This window comes from Urocampus carinirostris, chromosome 3, assembly GCF_059441175.1.
Source record: "Urocampus carinirostris isolate Australia breed hairy pipefish chromosome 3, RoL_Ucar_1.0, whole genome shotgun sequence".
NCBI lineage: Eukaryota > Metazoa > Chordata > Actinopteri > Syngnathiformes > Syngnathidae > Urocampus > Urocampus carinirostris.
In genome coordinates, this window is record NC_142351.1 from 54,013,436 (window position 1) to 54,030,393 (window position 16,958).

The window sequence follows — 16,958 nt, forward strand, 5'->3', positions numbered from 1 at the left end:
CCGCCATCTCCTGGACAGGGGTGGAACCTTGCAAGTCTTGTCCAAACCTTTTCCGCTTTGCACTTCACTCGCGGAGGGCACTCCTCTTCGAGGGACCTCACTGGAGGGTCCTCAGGGCCGAGTGAGAGAAATGGGATTGGGCCTAAATATTTTAGCATCGTTCGGTAAGACGAATTGTTGATGGAGGATATTCATTTACGCCAGGGGTATATTTAGGCTCAGAGATTCCAGAGTGCTGGGCACCCAGACTGTCTTGCTGATTAAAGGAAAAAAAGTTGTTTCACGTAAAGTACCGTATTTTCCGCACTATATGGCGCACCATGTTATAAGGCGCACCTTCAATGAATGATATATTTTAAAACTTATGCCATACATAAGACGCACCCCATTATAAGGCGCTATAAGTGCATGCTGGTTTAAGATCAGGTAATTGTGCAATTTTGTAATTGTAATCCTGTGCAGTCCTTCGAGACATTTTTGGGATTAAGGGCTATTTACGGTAAATAAATGTGACGACTTGACTACAGTAGAGAATGTAGTTACTTTATGCAACCTCTAGATGTTGCCACGCTCAAGGGAATGTCAACAAAGCATTCAAAAAGGTCAAACTTTATTAACAAACAAGCTTTCCACAACTCCATTCACTCCCAAAATAAATAAACAGCCGTTTTATTATTTTCTCTGAGGTAAAGCATTTTCGTGACACATCTTTAACATCTTTGAACAACATCGACATAACATTTTATTTTTTGTCCATTTAGTCAACACGCAAAGAAAAAAACGTCTGATACTGTTATTTTAAATGAAACGTTAGTGCAATCGCAATAAAGTGACACTCGTAATGTGCAAAAACAACGAGTGCAAAACGATAACAATAAAGCAATAACATAATAACTGTAAAATGTAAAACGTAAACACACAAAAGAAAAACAAAGATCACTCTATAAGCTCCTCATCGACGAATCCCTCGAATTCTTCTTCTGCTGTGTTCGAATTGACCATATCTCAGTGAATGGGCCATCCAACACGTCCGGTGTTTTTGTGCCAGCGCTGTTGCCTTCATACGTATAGTTATCGTACTGACACTTCTGCTTGCCGCTCTTTGTTGAACAACCCACTGTTCAAGTGTCTCCTCTAACTCTGGCCATCTTGCTTTATTGCCACGGAAACTTTGTTGAGTTTTCCTTACTTGGCGGAGCTTATCTTCATCCTTTCTCCACTTCCGTACCATCGATTCATTTAAGTTTAACTCTCTCGCTGCCGCTCTATTGCCGTGTTGTGCTGCGTGACTGATCGCTTTGAGTTTAAACTCGGCGTTGTACGCGTGTCTCTTAACAGGAGCCATTTTCTTATACAAATGCACGTATGAAAGAGAATCTCGCTCTCTCTCTCTCTCTCTCTCTCTCTCTCTCTCTCTCTCTCTCTCTCTCTCTCTCTCTCTCTCTCTCTCTCTCTCGCTCTCTCTCTCTCTCTCAAACGTGACATTCTGAATAATTCTGCGTTTGTTTAAGGTAAATTGTGCTTTACATCTTCACCAGTCATAACCCTGGATTCAGACAAATACTGTATTTGTTGAATATGAATTAAGCAGTTTAATGGGGTAGCCATTTTGCCACTTAGTAAACAAATACAACACGAGCCCCGGCAACTACCAATCGTTTAATATTTCCCAGTATGCACAGCGCGAAAAATGGAGTCGGCGGCTGTTTCTCGTAGTTGCGAGACCTTGCGAATTTAATATTGAGCCATATATAAGGCGCACTGTGTTATAAGGCGCATGGTCAGCTTTTGAAAAAAAATAAGACTTTTAGGTGCGCCTTATAGTGCGGAAAATACGGTAATTTAGGATCACTCAAATCTGTCCAGGACTGTCACTTCCCATTTGTTAACATCACATTACACTTTGTGGTTAGCAGAAACATTATTACTATGCTATGTTCCGTTTTTGCTCATTTATTTTTAATAGAGTACACACACATATACAGAAGAGGAAGCATGGAATGTATTGGACAATGCTTCATTCTATTCAACAATTTCTAATTCCACTCTACACTTTAGGTATTAAGCTGTGTGTCCAAAATCATGGTATTGGTTGGTAAATATGTTGTTCAAAGTAATACACCGGCGCCTCCACAGACTATGCTATGCTGCAAGTGACACTAGTCGAGTATAAGAGGATCAGGGAAGGGGGCGAGAGAGGTGTTAGGGATCAAATGGACTGAACTAGTTTAAGGCAGTGAAGTATTTGCGAAACTGTTTACATTTTGTATTTGCCGTGTCATCATATTTAAGCCTATTCTGTCCTCTATTAAGGAAAGAAGAGTTATACAAATGCTATCATTTTTGAGGATGCTTGGGTTGAACTTGGGGGTGCTTGAGCACCCCCAAACATGTGCTGGTTATGCCCATAATTTACAGTAAATAGATAAGTGGTAAATAAATGAATTAATGAATTGATTTAATTCGTAGTTATTTGCAGTTATGTGCTCTTACATTGAATTGAATTTTAAATTGAATTTGTTTTGCAATGAAATTCTCTGCTGGCAACCAGTTCAGGGTGTCCCCTGCCCACTGCCCGAAAGACAGTTAGGATGGGTTCCAGCACACCTGAAACCATACTGAGGCCACGCGGTGCGGATAAAGGACGGATGGAAGAATTTCTCTGCTGTCCTGCGATCAAGTCCACAAAAACATTTTTCTCCAAAGAAACAATTATAATAACGATTTAGGGCAGGGATGTCAAAGTCGGATGGAGGGCTGAATCATGAATTTGACTACAAGCAGAGGGTTAGACCGGCGGAATGTTGCAATTTTTCAAATGCCACATATAATCTAGTAAAACTAATTCAATCCACTAAAAACCGGAAAAAGATATTAAAATATAATCAGATAAATACAGCAATATTTTCTCATGGCCCAGTCAGTAAATGAAAAAAGCTTCTAATGCTAGTGGCTAATATTTTGGTAGTCCACCCCCTAAAGCAATGCTCGACAATAAAAATACTAAAGCTAATAGATAAACACTAAAACTAAATATGTTCTCACTACTTAAAATAGGAAAGATTAATCATTTTTCTGCTATGTAACTTAAAATTTGGACAATAGCGCACCTGATTGTAGGTGGTACACATTTTTAAAGGAAAAACTATTTTGTACATACATAAGCCACACCTGACATGATAAGCCGCATGTGCCCACATTGAAACATGAGATATTTACAATGAAATTTGGTACACAGAAAGAATTTCTATAATATACAATACAGTAACCACTTAACATTCTGACGGCCCGCCGGTGGACCACCGGGCTTTTAATAAACAAATGCGTGCCTGGACTATGTCACCAGTCACTGAAATAAAAAAAGCTTAAACTTTTGGGTTTCAAGATCATCAGAGAAACATCACGATCATTTTGAAAGAAGATAAATGAAAACTATAAAGCTGGCATAACTCACGATTACATCTCCTGGGCATCTTCAACTTCACTGAATGTCTGTGACAATGGCTTTGTTACATCAAGGACAATCCATAGAATCCAACCGTGTGAACTATTTACTCCAAAACACATGATGCCAAGAGAAAAATAGAAATCCGCCTGAAACATTGATGCTTATTTGGACGTTGCTTCTTGTAATCCGTTCGTTTCGACAGATTTTCTTCAGTTTACAAATAATTAACCTTTACTGCATAAATTAGCCACTATTTTTGAGTCGGATAGCCGCTGTTATTCAGGCACCATCAGTATCCTATAATTCCCAATTTACAAAAGTGCCCTAAATTGACTCCAAAAAAAAAAAAACATATTTTCTGAAACACGTATTTTTACATCGAATTGGATTGATATACAAAAGAAGTGGAAACACCTGTAAACCATAAATACAACTTTCTTCATGGACAAGTATCGTACAGTGGAGGACGTACAGAATGACTCCCGCCTAATGGTACAATAATGTAATAAAATCATCTCAGGGCCACATCCGGCACCGGGACTTGACTTTAACATTTGTGATTTACAGTAATTCCGGAGTGTTAATCGCTTTAGCATATGATTTGCTATAGGCCAAAAATGTCAAATGTATGGCTCGCGGGACGGATCAGGCCCGCCATCAGATTTCGACTAATACAAAGAGCAGCACAAACAATCTATGAAATTCAAAATTTAAGGTAAATATTCTCATTAAATAATGAAAAGCAGAAAAACACAGTGTCTATTACTTAGCGCATCTTAGTGGTAAAAAATACAACTTCAAACTTTGAAAAACACAATATTGATAGATTCACGCTATATACAGAACAGGTGTTGTTTCAGTAAAAATGTATTTTTCATGTATAAGTCTCCTGGGAATTTCAGAAGTTGAGTCCTTTTATTGTCATTGATAACAGCGCAGGGAATCTTGTTTACAATGGGATGAGACGTAATACTCTACAAAAAACATGTAATGAAGACAAGTAACTTGTATAATTAAAATTAAAAAATAGGATTAAAAAGAATGTTTGTATAAATCGGCAAACATTTACAAGGCAGTGCCTGGCCTGGCTGGCCTAATTTTTAAGTTCATTAGAACAATAGTGCAATGAAAATCAGTACAATGACATTTAGCGGCAATATATTCTCAAAATAATTTTGAGAAATAATATCTGAATACTAATTATTCTATACATAAGCAAGACATGTATCATTTGACTGTTTTGTGCCCTTGTTAAGGGTGGTCATGGCCCTGGGGAAGAAGTATAGTCGCAGAAACAGCTAAATTGAATAAAGTATCTATCTATCTAGCTATCTATCTAAAAAAAAAAGTGTGACTCATCGTCCACAAAATATCAAACATTGCACTCACTCTTTGTCTAGGTACAAATAAACAGCAAAAAAAGATGAAAAGCTCTTAGCGATAATCTTTGCTACAAATATTTACATTAGCGTACCCATAATAAGGTTGACCATGACAGACCATCCAGTATGATTCCAATGGAGCGCTGCTTAAAACTGAAGATTAAAAAAAAAAACTTTCAACTTTATTGTCAAATATGCAATATGCAAAAACATACACTGATGAAATTACTTCCTCTTCCCTGCGTGCAAACATGCAATAAATGAGACACAAATACAAATGACTACAAGGTAAAAACAAAATAAGCATAGAAAAAATACATTAGATATGAACGGATGAACGTCCCGAACAAATGTGTGACATCTTGGCAAAATGATCACACTTTCAATATTAACTGTTTTTTTTTTTTTTTTTTTTAACGCGGGATCACTATATCAAAGATTTTAAACAGTAGGGGATATGATGGGTGGGTGGGTGTTCGGACACAAGATACAGTATAGCTTGACGCTGACTAAAAATGACTTGTTGTGACTTCTGTGATTGTCATAAAATATCATGGTGGTCTAGCCTGCATGTGACATGAGCAAATAGACAGCTGTGGCATTTCCTGTTGTCAAAAGAATTTTCCATTCTTTGGATCAATAACAAAAAGGCTCACAGCCATGAAGGAATTTGCTCGGGAGAACCCGGGAGATTTTATACTTTGATGAAGTTTACATTTGATAGGACAACGGATTGTTAATCACAGACTGGCTCAAGTGAAGATCACATTTAAAGCAACTTAAATGTAAATGTTTTTCGTTTCAATAGGTACGACTTTTGTATGCAAATTCTGGTTGTGTACCACCAGTAAGCAAGTTGTAGGAAGTGTTTAGGGAGTGGGGAGTGGCTTAACAAGCCAACAGAAAATCAACGGTGAAAACGTGAGCGCAGAATTTATAGTAAGCATGAGCTGACTATTGGTCTTTTATTTGTTGGGTCTTGTTCAAAGCAAAACAAGTGAAGCATTAAGCAGGTGATGTATCATGTGTGCTGAGCTTGTAGGTAGTTCCTAATGCAACTTTGAAAACTCACTGGTCCATATTTTGTCATGTGATCCAACAATAGAGTCAGAAAGATGAATTAAACTGATTTTTGTGCGAAAACAGAGCAAGGAGAATGTTCTGACGCATATTCTGACTAAAACCTGCGTCGACGAGTGAGAGCACACAGCCCGCAAGATTTTAGTCTGGGTCATTTGTCAGATGATTCTATTAATTGTGATTGTGTGCACATAGGAGTGTGTGTAAAAAGGGGCCATAGCCAATAGGTAATGAATCAGATGATTACAAGATTTCAGCTTGTCCTTGTTCAAACATGACGCTTTCATCGGCATCTTGACCAAATTATACTCAGGTGTTGTGGCGGAAGTTACAAAGGTTACATTAATGTGAACATACAGACTCCATTCATAAACTATAAAAGAATGTGTTGACTTCGCAACATTTCAATTTACACTTACTGTCTTGCGCAATCGTAGCTGCAATATGGTCTCTACTTGACAGGAAAGAAATCTTTAATAGGAAAGAGGGGAGCTGCTTCGGTTGAAAAGGAGTCAACTGCATTCCATGCTACTGCTGCAGCCTTCTCCCTGGAACTCATTGCCCCAAATAATTACGAACATAGACTCACTAGTAAAATACAAAGCTCCCAGCAAAGCCCATCTTTTAAACTGGCCCTTCCCTCATCTTTCAGGGTTTTGTTTATTTTAAATCTGTTTTGGTTGTTTTAGCTCACGTATAGCGTCTTAGAGACTCCAAATAAGCGTTATTTAAATTTATTATTATTACTACTATTTATGCCTTCAAACCTTTAGCAAATATTTTCAACAGGGTAACAAAAAAAAACATGAAAATATGTGAAAAGACAGAAGACAAATAAAAGGCTTCTTGACATTACTGAATACTTTGGCTTGTTTGAAGTAGGGAATCACATGATGTTCATTGTTGTCTAATTAGCATTATCCCTTCAGGAATACATCTTTAATTTGGTATAAAAGGTATGTTTTGCAAAGTAAAATAATCAAGTTATTGTCATTTAAAGTTTAACTCTGTGGTTTATAACAGGCATTGGTTGACCTTTTCTTTTTCAGTTTTATCAGCAGAAAAAATCTGCCCGGCAGACAGCTTCAGTCAGCAGAGGTGCTTCTGAACTCTGAAATAAAAATATCAGATGTATCTGTTTATTCATTTATTCATTTGTTCATTCATTTATTCATTTATTTACTCACTAATGTATCCATTTGTTCATTAATATATAAAATGTATATAGACATATACTCGAAAACAAACATTTATTCTTCCAATTAATTGAAGAGACACAATGACAGAAGTCAAAAGTGTATTTGCAATGATGTATCATTAAATTTTTCAAATATGGAATGATCACGCGGGGCAGCACGGCAGCGCAGTGGTTAGCGCTTGTGCGGCACAGTTCATGTCATGGGAACCTGTCGTGGGTTCAAATCCAGCTTCAGACTTCCTGTGCGGAGTTTGTATGTTCTCCCCGTGCTTGCGTGGGTTTCCTCCGGGCACTCCGGTTTCCTCCCACGTTCCAAAAACATGCATTTCAGGTGAATTGGCCGGTCCAAATTGTCCCTAGATGTGAATGAGCGAATGAGTTGTCTGTCCCTGTGTGCCCTGCGATTGGCTGGCAACCAGTTCAGGGTGTCCCCTGCCCACTGCCCGGAGATGGCTGGGATGGGCTCCAGCCCCCCCGCGACCCTAATGAGGATAAGCGGTACGGCTGATGAGATGAGATGAGATGAGATGAGATGAGATATATATATATATATATATATATATAGAGAGAGAGAGAGAGAGAGAGAGAGAGAGAGAGAGAGAGAGAGAGAGAGAGAGAGAGAGAGAGAGAGAGATTTGATTTGATTAGATCTTATTGGAGATATCTTGATCTTGATGCATTATTTCATGTATTATTTATTTCTATCTATCTATCTATCTACCTTGGTCATATCCCTCAAGAGGGGTGACCGACAGCACATACAATAACAAAGAAAATAAAAAAATAGCCCCCCCAAAAAAAAAAACACACTAAAAAATGTGGACTATGGCCAACCCAATTGCCCAAACACCCAAACAAGTTAGGCACCTCGGCACCCAAGTTGGTCATGCTTTCGTCCCTCCAGATGAAACGGGACACAAGAAAGCGGCCATGTCACTCGGGTCAGGGTGACACAACACACTCTTTTGTTCAACAGCAGGACCCGACAGCTTTCACTGGTTTACCCCTGCCGCATCATACGGGTGCCCAGCCCATCCTTAGGAACGCGTCCACAATCCCACTATCCTTTCACAACACCTCTCCACTCCTTTCTATCACCAACAAGAGCTCTAGCTTCCATTATATTTGGACCTCTTACCTGCAGTGCACTCATAACACCATCCATCCACATCAAACAAATTCAAATATATATTTAACATTGGAAATTGTAGATCATTATTTATCAGTTCAGCACGGCGGTGGATGGAAGCAGTCCCACGATGCAGAGGTTCAGGGTTCAAGTCCAGCCCGTGTGGAGTTTGCATGTTCTCCCCACGCTTGTGTTGCTTTCCTCCAACATTCCAAAGACATGCATGTCAGGTTAATTGGCCGTACCAAATTGTCCATAGTTGTGAATGAGAGAGTGAGTTGTTTGTCTGTGTGTGCCCTGCGACTGGGTGGCATCCAGTTCAGGGGTGCCCCCTGCACACCTCAGGAAGATAGATGGGAGGGGCTCCAGCTCCCCCGCGACCCTACTGAGGATAAGATAATGGATGGATATATCTCAGTTCTAGTTTGTTGTTGTTTTATTAAGATAGCAGTTTAAATTATGCATTATTATTTCTCAGTTATAGTGGTAATTTATAGCATTGTTATTGCAAGAATTATGCGTACATCTATTTTTTGTCTTTTCGTCTTTGTATTTGCGAGAGGTCGGTATCGCAACGTAAAATTCATCCCTGATTCGCTTTTTCCAAAAAGCCTCAATAAGAAGTGACACGCTAACAATTTGACAGTATAATCCAAATAAATTGTGCCGCAGTGCAGAACTCGTTTCTATCACTAATTAAAAACATGTTCACGCTGTTAGGAAAAACAGAGTTTGTGGGATGGTAAGTTTTCATTTTATTAGTCCCTCAAATAAGGAATGAAGACATCAATGGTTTTTGGACTTGCAAAGTGGACAATGAGATAAATCTTCAGATAAGAAAAAAAATCCTGCCTTATTTAACAGTCGCTAGTCCTATACTGTCTTGGCCACCCTGGGAGAGGGGCGAATCAGCTTCACCCATGTAATACTGTAATGTGTTACCCAATGGTCTAACCTGGTTCAAACTGGGCATGTGCAAGAATTCTTGTTAATAGGAAAGGACAGTCACAACAACCCAGAAGGGCAGTGTAGTAAATGATCCATAAATCCTCTCATTAGTACCATTTAATACACCCCACTTTACACTGGTGGTCTCCAAAAAAGCATAATAAGTTTAGGTTGACTTTTTTCATCACTTTATAGTTCTGAAGGTTTTGATCAATAGCAGTGTTCAATCTACTCTACCCATTAAACTTGAATACTCATACATCTGCTCCAAATTCAGAGTCTGCTGGGCTGCTTTTAGATAGACGAACAAAAGCTTCGGCTCAAAATGGTGGGTGGCGTTTAGACCAGCATCTCATCTCATCTCATCAGCTACACCGCTTATCCTCATTAGGGTTGTGGGGGGGCTGGAGCCCATTCCAGCCATCTCCGGGCAGTGGGCAGGGGACACCCTGAACTGGTTGCCAGCCAATTGCAGGGCACACAGGGACAGACAACTCATTCGCTTATTCACACCTAGTGACAATTTGGACCGGCCAATTCACCTGAAATGCATGTTTTTGGAACGTGGGAGGAAACCGGAGTGCCCGGAGGAAACCCACGCTAGCACGGGGAGAACATACAAACTCCGCACAGGAAGTCTGGAGCTGGATTTGAACCCACGACAGGTTCCCATGACATGAACTGTGCCGCACAAGCGCTAACCACTGCGCCGCCGTGCTGCCCGTTTAGACCAGCAATGAATGCAAAATATATGCAGTGTGTGCAACAGTATGACTTGTATGCTAAAGAGGAAATCTTCAGAAATGCTTTATGAGTAAGCCTTGTAAGACTTTTATTGGATTTCCAGTTTTGTTCCTGAGAATGTGGTATAAATGTATTTAACTGCTACATTTGGACCAACAATTTACATTCCTTATAAGAATGTTTCAAATCAGCAAGTATTGGAATCGCCTGTATTATCATTGTGTTGCTACAATGAAACAAGAGTTGCAGACCATTTGGCAAAGTATACAAATAGAAAATATAAAAAATATGGAAATATAAAGTATTCGCCTCTAATATAACATATTCACATCTGAAATAAAAAAATGGCCAGAATATTTTATTGAGGACATGTCCCCCTGTTCTTCACAAGTTGACTGGAGGAGCAGGTAACTTTCTTTGTTGAATCGGTATGAATAATGGCGCCCCCGCCCTAGGAAGTTCAGGTTCAGGTGTCCTATGTGCCCTTGTGGTTTGGTGTGTTGATGGCTCTGGGAAGAAGCTATCCCTCAGTCTGTTTGTTTGGGCCTTAATGGATCTAAACCATTGGCCCTATAGTAGCTGTCAAAAAGGCGATTGCTGGGATGTAAGGATTCTCTCTGGCAAGGTAGCAAGAGCTTGCATTGTCCTCCAGGCTGGGCCGGAGGCAGCCAGTAAACTTTTGGGCCGTATATGATACATACGGGCCATATTTATGATCCACTTTAGGGCTTTTTTTGTCCGCTACAGAGCATCCTGCATACCATGACGTGATGCAGTACATTATGATGCTCTCTAGTGCTGTAAAATTTCACCAGCAGCTTCTACATCAGGTTGTTCCTTCTGAGCACTCTTAAGAAGTGAGTCGCTGCTGGACCCTCTTCATCTCAGCCGCAGGGTTGGCCGACCAGGAATGGTCCTCTGAGATCTGCACGCTCAGGAATCGGATGGAGTGGACACTTTCCACACTGTTCCAGTTGATGTAAAGTGGGGCTGGGACTGTTCTGCCCTTCCTGGAGTGTAGGATTATCTCCTTTGTTTTGTGGTGGAGAGGTGTAGATCCAGCAGTTTTTGCACCAGGATCCCTTGTCAAAGGCTTAACTGAAGTCCAGCAAGCGCAGTCGAACATAGCTCCCTCGATGCTCCAAGTGGCTCAGCGCAGAGTGGAGTGCTATGCTAATGGTGCCCTCCATTGATCTATTTGTCTTATAGATTCATTCATGGGGGTCCACAGTGGGTAAAGCGGGGCTGGGTCTGTTCTGCCCTTCCTGAAGTGTGGGATTATCTCCTTTATTTTGTGGTGGAGAGGTGTAGATCCAGAAGTTTTTGCACCAGGATCCCTTGTCAAAGGCTTAACTGAGGTCCAGGAAGAGCAGTCGAACATAGCTCCCTCGATGCTCCAAGTGGCTCAGTGCAGAGTGGAGTGCTATGGTAATGGTGCCCTCTATTGATCTATTTGTCTTATAGATTCATTTATGGGGGTCCACAGTGGGTGGCAGACATGCCCTGATGTGTTGAGAGACAAGTCTCCTGAAGCCTTTAACAAAAACAGGCTTAAATGCCAGAGGCTTGGAATTATCGAGGCTGTCCGCTGATGTCTTTTTAGGAACAGCGACAATAGGAATGATGCCTTATGCCAGGGACTGGTTGAAGACTTTTTGTGAATAATCGGGTCAGTTGGCCCTATGTACCTTTACGGGTACTCAATCGTTGGCCGTCACCTTCCTGTGTTTTATCTTTTGAGTACTTAAGATATTCAGTTGACCTTTTAACGAAACAAAAATTTGATATGTGCGAAAATAAATCCAACCGACCTACTCTACACACTAAAAATTACGTCAAGATATAAAAACAACAACAATTGTGTCAAGATGATATAGTCCCTTCAGCCACAAGAATGAAAACATTATTTCTCATATTAGGAGCATGAGATGCAACTGAGTTTAGATGCCTTTGCTTACCCAATTTAACTCAGAACTCCACCAAATTGCCGTGACATGAACTGGCCAAGGATGAAAGCATGGTGTCATTGCGGGTTTATAATAACTAATACTTGTCCCACTTGAGCAAACGATGTTGACTAAGTCAACCACAAAGTAACAACTCTAAACCACAAACACCATAGGTAGATGAAGCATCATTTATATTTAACACAGTATCTGACATTAGGGGAAAAAACACCATTTCAGAAGCTGTTGAAATAGGTCACGCAACAGTTATAACTTACAACATATGTTATCCCTGAAATAGTGGAATGCAAAGCAATTGTGGGATTGCGGTTTTTTTTTTTTTCTTTTTATGCTTACATTTACCAAGCGGAACCCACTTGTTTCTTTCGGAAGTAAATGCAAGCCGGGCGGTTGAATGCAACGCACCAGCCGCTGCAAAAAGAGTTTTCATCTATATTACTTTCCCACTAGCATGAAATATATTTAAACCCCCCCTCACACACATTATTTGATTCAAAATAATTTAATTATAAGATGTTTACCAAACCGTTTCGCGTTAAATCGAACATCGTAATGAAGGGGTCCGACAGGTGAGTGACAGCGACACTTTTTTTGTTGCTAACTCGATAGCTAACCGTTTAGTCCATAGAGAGTGAAAATAAAAATACTAATACAGTCAACTTGTCTGGAGTTTTGTGTTGCTAGTAAAGCCACAATGCTTTATGTTGATATTTTCTTAATAAGTGTCAAACAAATGATACCAGAAATGCTCATGTTTGCCGTTCCCCTCAATTTTGAGTTCTGTATACCGTATCTCTGGCACGAGGTTAAATGTAGACCAGTGTTTCTCGACTCATCTTTTTAAAAATCTCCAGTCACACTGCCAAACATGTAAAAATTAATTCTCTGCACCACTACCACGGTACACTGATCCATTAACCACCTGAGTCGTAGAAGCACCACTTTCTGTGGTGTGTCTTGGGCAAGTACAGCCTGGTGGTGCCCATCCTTCTCCCTGCCGTTTTTGATTGGGTCAGGGTTTGCTCCCCCACATGAAACCGATAGTACTGGTTCCCATAGTCACCAGTAGCAGGGCAAACATCCTGATCTGGATCAGATACAGCACCCTAAGCATCTGGTCGCTGTTGTTTTTCTGCGCCATCATGCTCTTCAGAAATTAGCCTGACCTCTGTAATGACCCACAGCGGCTTATGTGTGACAATACCAATACTAGATACTAAATTGCTGGGTAAAGTTGTTTGTTACAACATTTTGAGTAATAGATTGTACAATATGAATTGCATCATTTCATGTTATTTTTATTTTGTTGTTTTTTGTAAGCTTAAAGGAACAGTGTGTATTATTTAGCTTCTCCTATTGGTAAAAAAAAAATATATATATATATCGATCTTGATCAATTCAACGTACATTTTATTTAAAACACTTGTAGGTTTAAAATGTTTATATAGTTTACCAAACATGGGGCTCACCTAGAAGAAGCTTGTTTGATTTTCTGCCATCTTGTTGCTACAGGTAGCCGAAATAAAAAAAATCTTACTGTAGGCTTGGCAAAAATATATAGATAATTTATTCATCCCTGTAGGGAAATTCACACTTCCAGCAATATCTTTGTGTTGAAAATAAAATCATAATAAAATAAAAGAATTAGAATGTGTCATAATAGTCTGTAATAATAGTTTGCAATAGTCTTTGATCTGTGCAGCCTTTTGAGACTCTTGTGATTAAGGGCTATACAAATAAGCTTGACTTGACTGACATAAATACCCAATATAACGTGTTGTCATAGAGTATTCAAATAGTGCTGCATAAAATACACGCTGTAATAAAAAATAGGGAAATATGCAAATGTGAGGGTTGGGTTTAATGTGGTCTTTTACTCCCCCGGGGGAAGTTAAAGAGCCTCATGGCATGAGGAAGAAATGATCTCCTCAGTCTGTCCGTGGAACAAGACTGTGACAGCAGTCTGTCGCTGAAGCTGCTCTTCCGTTTGGAGATGATGCTGTATAGTGGATGTGATGAATTGTCCATAATTGACCGCAGCTTTTTCAGTGCCCGTCTCTTAGCTACAGTTGTCAGGCTGTCCAGCTCTGTGCCCGCAACAGAGTCCGTTTTCCTCACCAGTTTATTAAGACGAGAGGCATCCTTCTTCTTAGCGCTGCCTCCCCAACATGCTGCCGCATAGAAGAGGGCGCTTGCCACAACAGTCTCATAGAACATTTGCAGGAGCTTTTTGCAGATGTTGAAGGACGCCAGCCTTCTGAGGAAGTACAGTCGGCTTTGACCTTTCCTGCTTAGAGCTTCTGTGTTGGCAGTCCAGTCCAGTTAATTGTCCAGCTGCACACCCAGGTATTTGTAGGTCTGGACAAATTCTACACATTGTCCTTTGATAGTTACAGGAACTGGGTGAGTTTTAGTTCTCCTGAAGTCCACCACCATCTCCCTGGTCTTGGTGGTGTTCAGGTGCAGGTGGTTTGGTCACTTTGAGTATTTGAAGTTTGTATTCTTCCTTGTGCCTTTAGCACTTGGTTTCAGTGACATCTAATGCACATTGATCTTTCAGTCATCATGTTGCCTAAATTAATTGAATAGTTTATTCTCATCGATTTTAGTCACTGTGGCTCAGGGGGTAATTCAGGTTATTCATTTTAGTTGATATTTTTGCAGTAATCTGGGTTTTCACTATGTTTTAAACTGTCGTCCAAGTTTCACTATATTCTCAGTGTTCATTTTACCTCTGAAAAGTGATGGGTCCCGGGGACTCGCATGATCAAAAATCTATGGGTCCCAACAGAGATCTATGGGTCCCCGAAATTTAGTGTAATCGAGGTTGACATTGTAAATCGGCGACAAATATATAATATATATCTATATATTCATTCAGTTTTAATGATCACAGTTTATTGTTAATACAAATCAGTTATCACTTCAATATTTTTCAGTTTACAACAATATTTTACAGTATACTAAATAATATTGCTGAAATTATTATATTAATCTATATTCTTTTGTTTATTTTCTTTCATCGAATCGTTGGCTTCAACACACTAGTTTTCCTTACCTCAGCAATCTTCCGAAGAATTTATCTGCCGTTTTTTCCTGCCAGAATTATTGCCGTTGTTATCACTTTCTGCATTATGTCTCGACTTATTACTGACACTGAAGAAATTACCAATTTTGTGTTGATTTTCACCTAATACTAACTGTTTTTTCTGAGGCATACTCATACCTGTCAACCTCCACGGCTCCATGCACTTACAAACTCATATTTTCCCTTACAAAATACAAAAAAATCTTACACCATATTTTTTTTTCAAACGTGTTTATGTAGTTTAACATGTTATATTGTACATGTGTTTCCTTATATCATATATTGTTAATGAACATTTTGTTGTGGGACACTGAGTTGCTCTACACGAATGAGGTTTATTGTACAAAAAAAGTTCAAAATGAAGTAGCTTGGACGTTCACTGTAGAAGGAAAAAATACATGCAATTATAATTAAGTAGAATAATACATTTTCTTATTCAAATTATTAATTCATTTTCTGCATTCAATTATTGTTGGCAATATAGTGATTAAAGGGATAACCACAAACCTGTCTTTTTTCATTTTCTCCTTTTATACTTCCTTTTTTTCTTAACTTAACAACATCATAATTCGTTATATAATGCATCAAAGCAAGTGAGCCGTTTGAGAGCCGTTTCTCTTTAATGAGTTGAGCCGAAAAAGCTGGTTCTCTAAAAAGAGACTTCCACCACAACAATGACGTAATATTGTTTTCCGAGATCGGCGTGCAGACGAAAACTCGCACCGCAAGACCAAAACAACAATGGCGTAACTGCCTGACGAAATGTTGAGTGCGGTAAATCTTTGTTAAAAAAAGTATCGGATAATAATGACAATTTTGTGTCGAAAAAGTTGCGGCCCAGGGACGCACGTTGATTTGACACAATGCGTCCCCAGCAAAAATGATGCGTCTAGGGCGCAGGGATGCGGGCAAACAAGAACACTATTCTTCTAAATAAGCAAAATGTCTCGGGCACTCGAACAACACATTATTTTACTGCATTCTCACTTTTTTATTTTTTGTAAAGTAAGAAAATAATGATTAAATTGAGTGATGTTATGTGAATTTTCCTTCTTTTTCATTATTTTTTGCAGTGCAATCTTGAACAGCTTCAGCAAACATGATATGTTTTAAATCTTTTTTTACAGGGCAGACAATTAGTTTTTTTAAAAAGGAAACAAATTTTAATCCTCTGCCACCTACTAATATGTATAAATGATACAGTCACTAGAAGAAAGCGAAGATCTAAACAATAGCATGCATTTCTTAAATGATAACATTGGGCAATTCCCTGTGGCATACTAGATAAAGTCTTACCGCACATTGGTTGAAAACACCTATGTAGAGTTCTGTGTTCCCTGACCCAAATTAAACAATATTTTTGATTTAGGAAGAAGCTCAAGGCTGAGCTATCAGCAGCCTTCCCTTCTCTGTCTCCTGATGAGTTAACAGAGCTGGTCCCGAATAAAGAGCAATTCAACGTTGTGAAGATACATGTGCACAAGGGAGATTCTGTAAAGTTGTATGTAGGTCAAAAAAAACCCCTCTTTTTCGAACTGGACAAACAACTTTACCCTACAGGTGATTCACAGTTGGCAACATGTAAACAGTACTTACATACTTAGATTGAAATGTGCATTCTGCTGTTATATTTAGTTTACATGCTTTGGCGGTATCCTGTTGTCCTGCCTGCATTTAGGACATGGCCACCTGTTCTTCACAAGTTAATTGGAGGAGCAGGTAACTTTATTTTTTTATTTTTTTTAACCGTTATGAATCATGGCCTCTCCGACCTACGACAATTTCATTTCACAGTGTGGAATAAATTATTTTGCATACCCAAAAGCTTATAAAATTGTGGTGTTTGTGCCTTAGGGCCCGGTCACACAGCCGTTTGCGGCTGAATCACGGACAGAAATTTCTGCCTGTGAGGTGGACGCTATTGGACGCTTTGAGATCGCCATACAGACGAGATACAGCAGTGCTTAATGCGCA

General features: G+C 39.4%; 1 protein-coding gene across 3 annotated transcripts in view; it reads left to right on the plus strand.

Moving 5' to 3' along the window:
- The first annotated feature begins 12,278 nt into the window (after positions 1–12,278).
- eif2d (eukaryotic translation initiation factor 2D) overlaps positions 12,279–16,958 on the plus strand; it is a 28,568-nt gene continuing 23,888 nt past the window's right edge. For 2 of the 3 annotated variants that reach the window (XR_015850092.1, XM_088332496.1), the window contains exons 1-3: positions 12,279–12,465; positions 16,354–16,544; positions 16,620–16,703. Coding sequence is in view for 2 of the 3 variants with exons in the window: in XM_088332496.1 (XP_088188622.1) it covers positions 12,410–12,465; positions 16,354–16,544; positions 16,620–16,703 (331 nt within the window). In the remaining variant the exon portion in view is untranslated. The remainder of the gene's footprint in view (positions 12,466–16,353; positions 16,545–16,619; positions 16,704–16,958) is intronic. The other variant, XM_088332497.1, reaches the window with a different exon arrangement.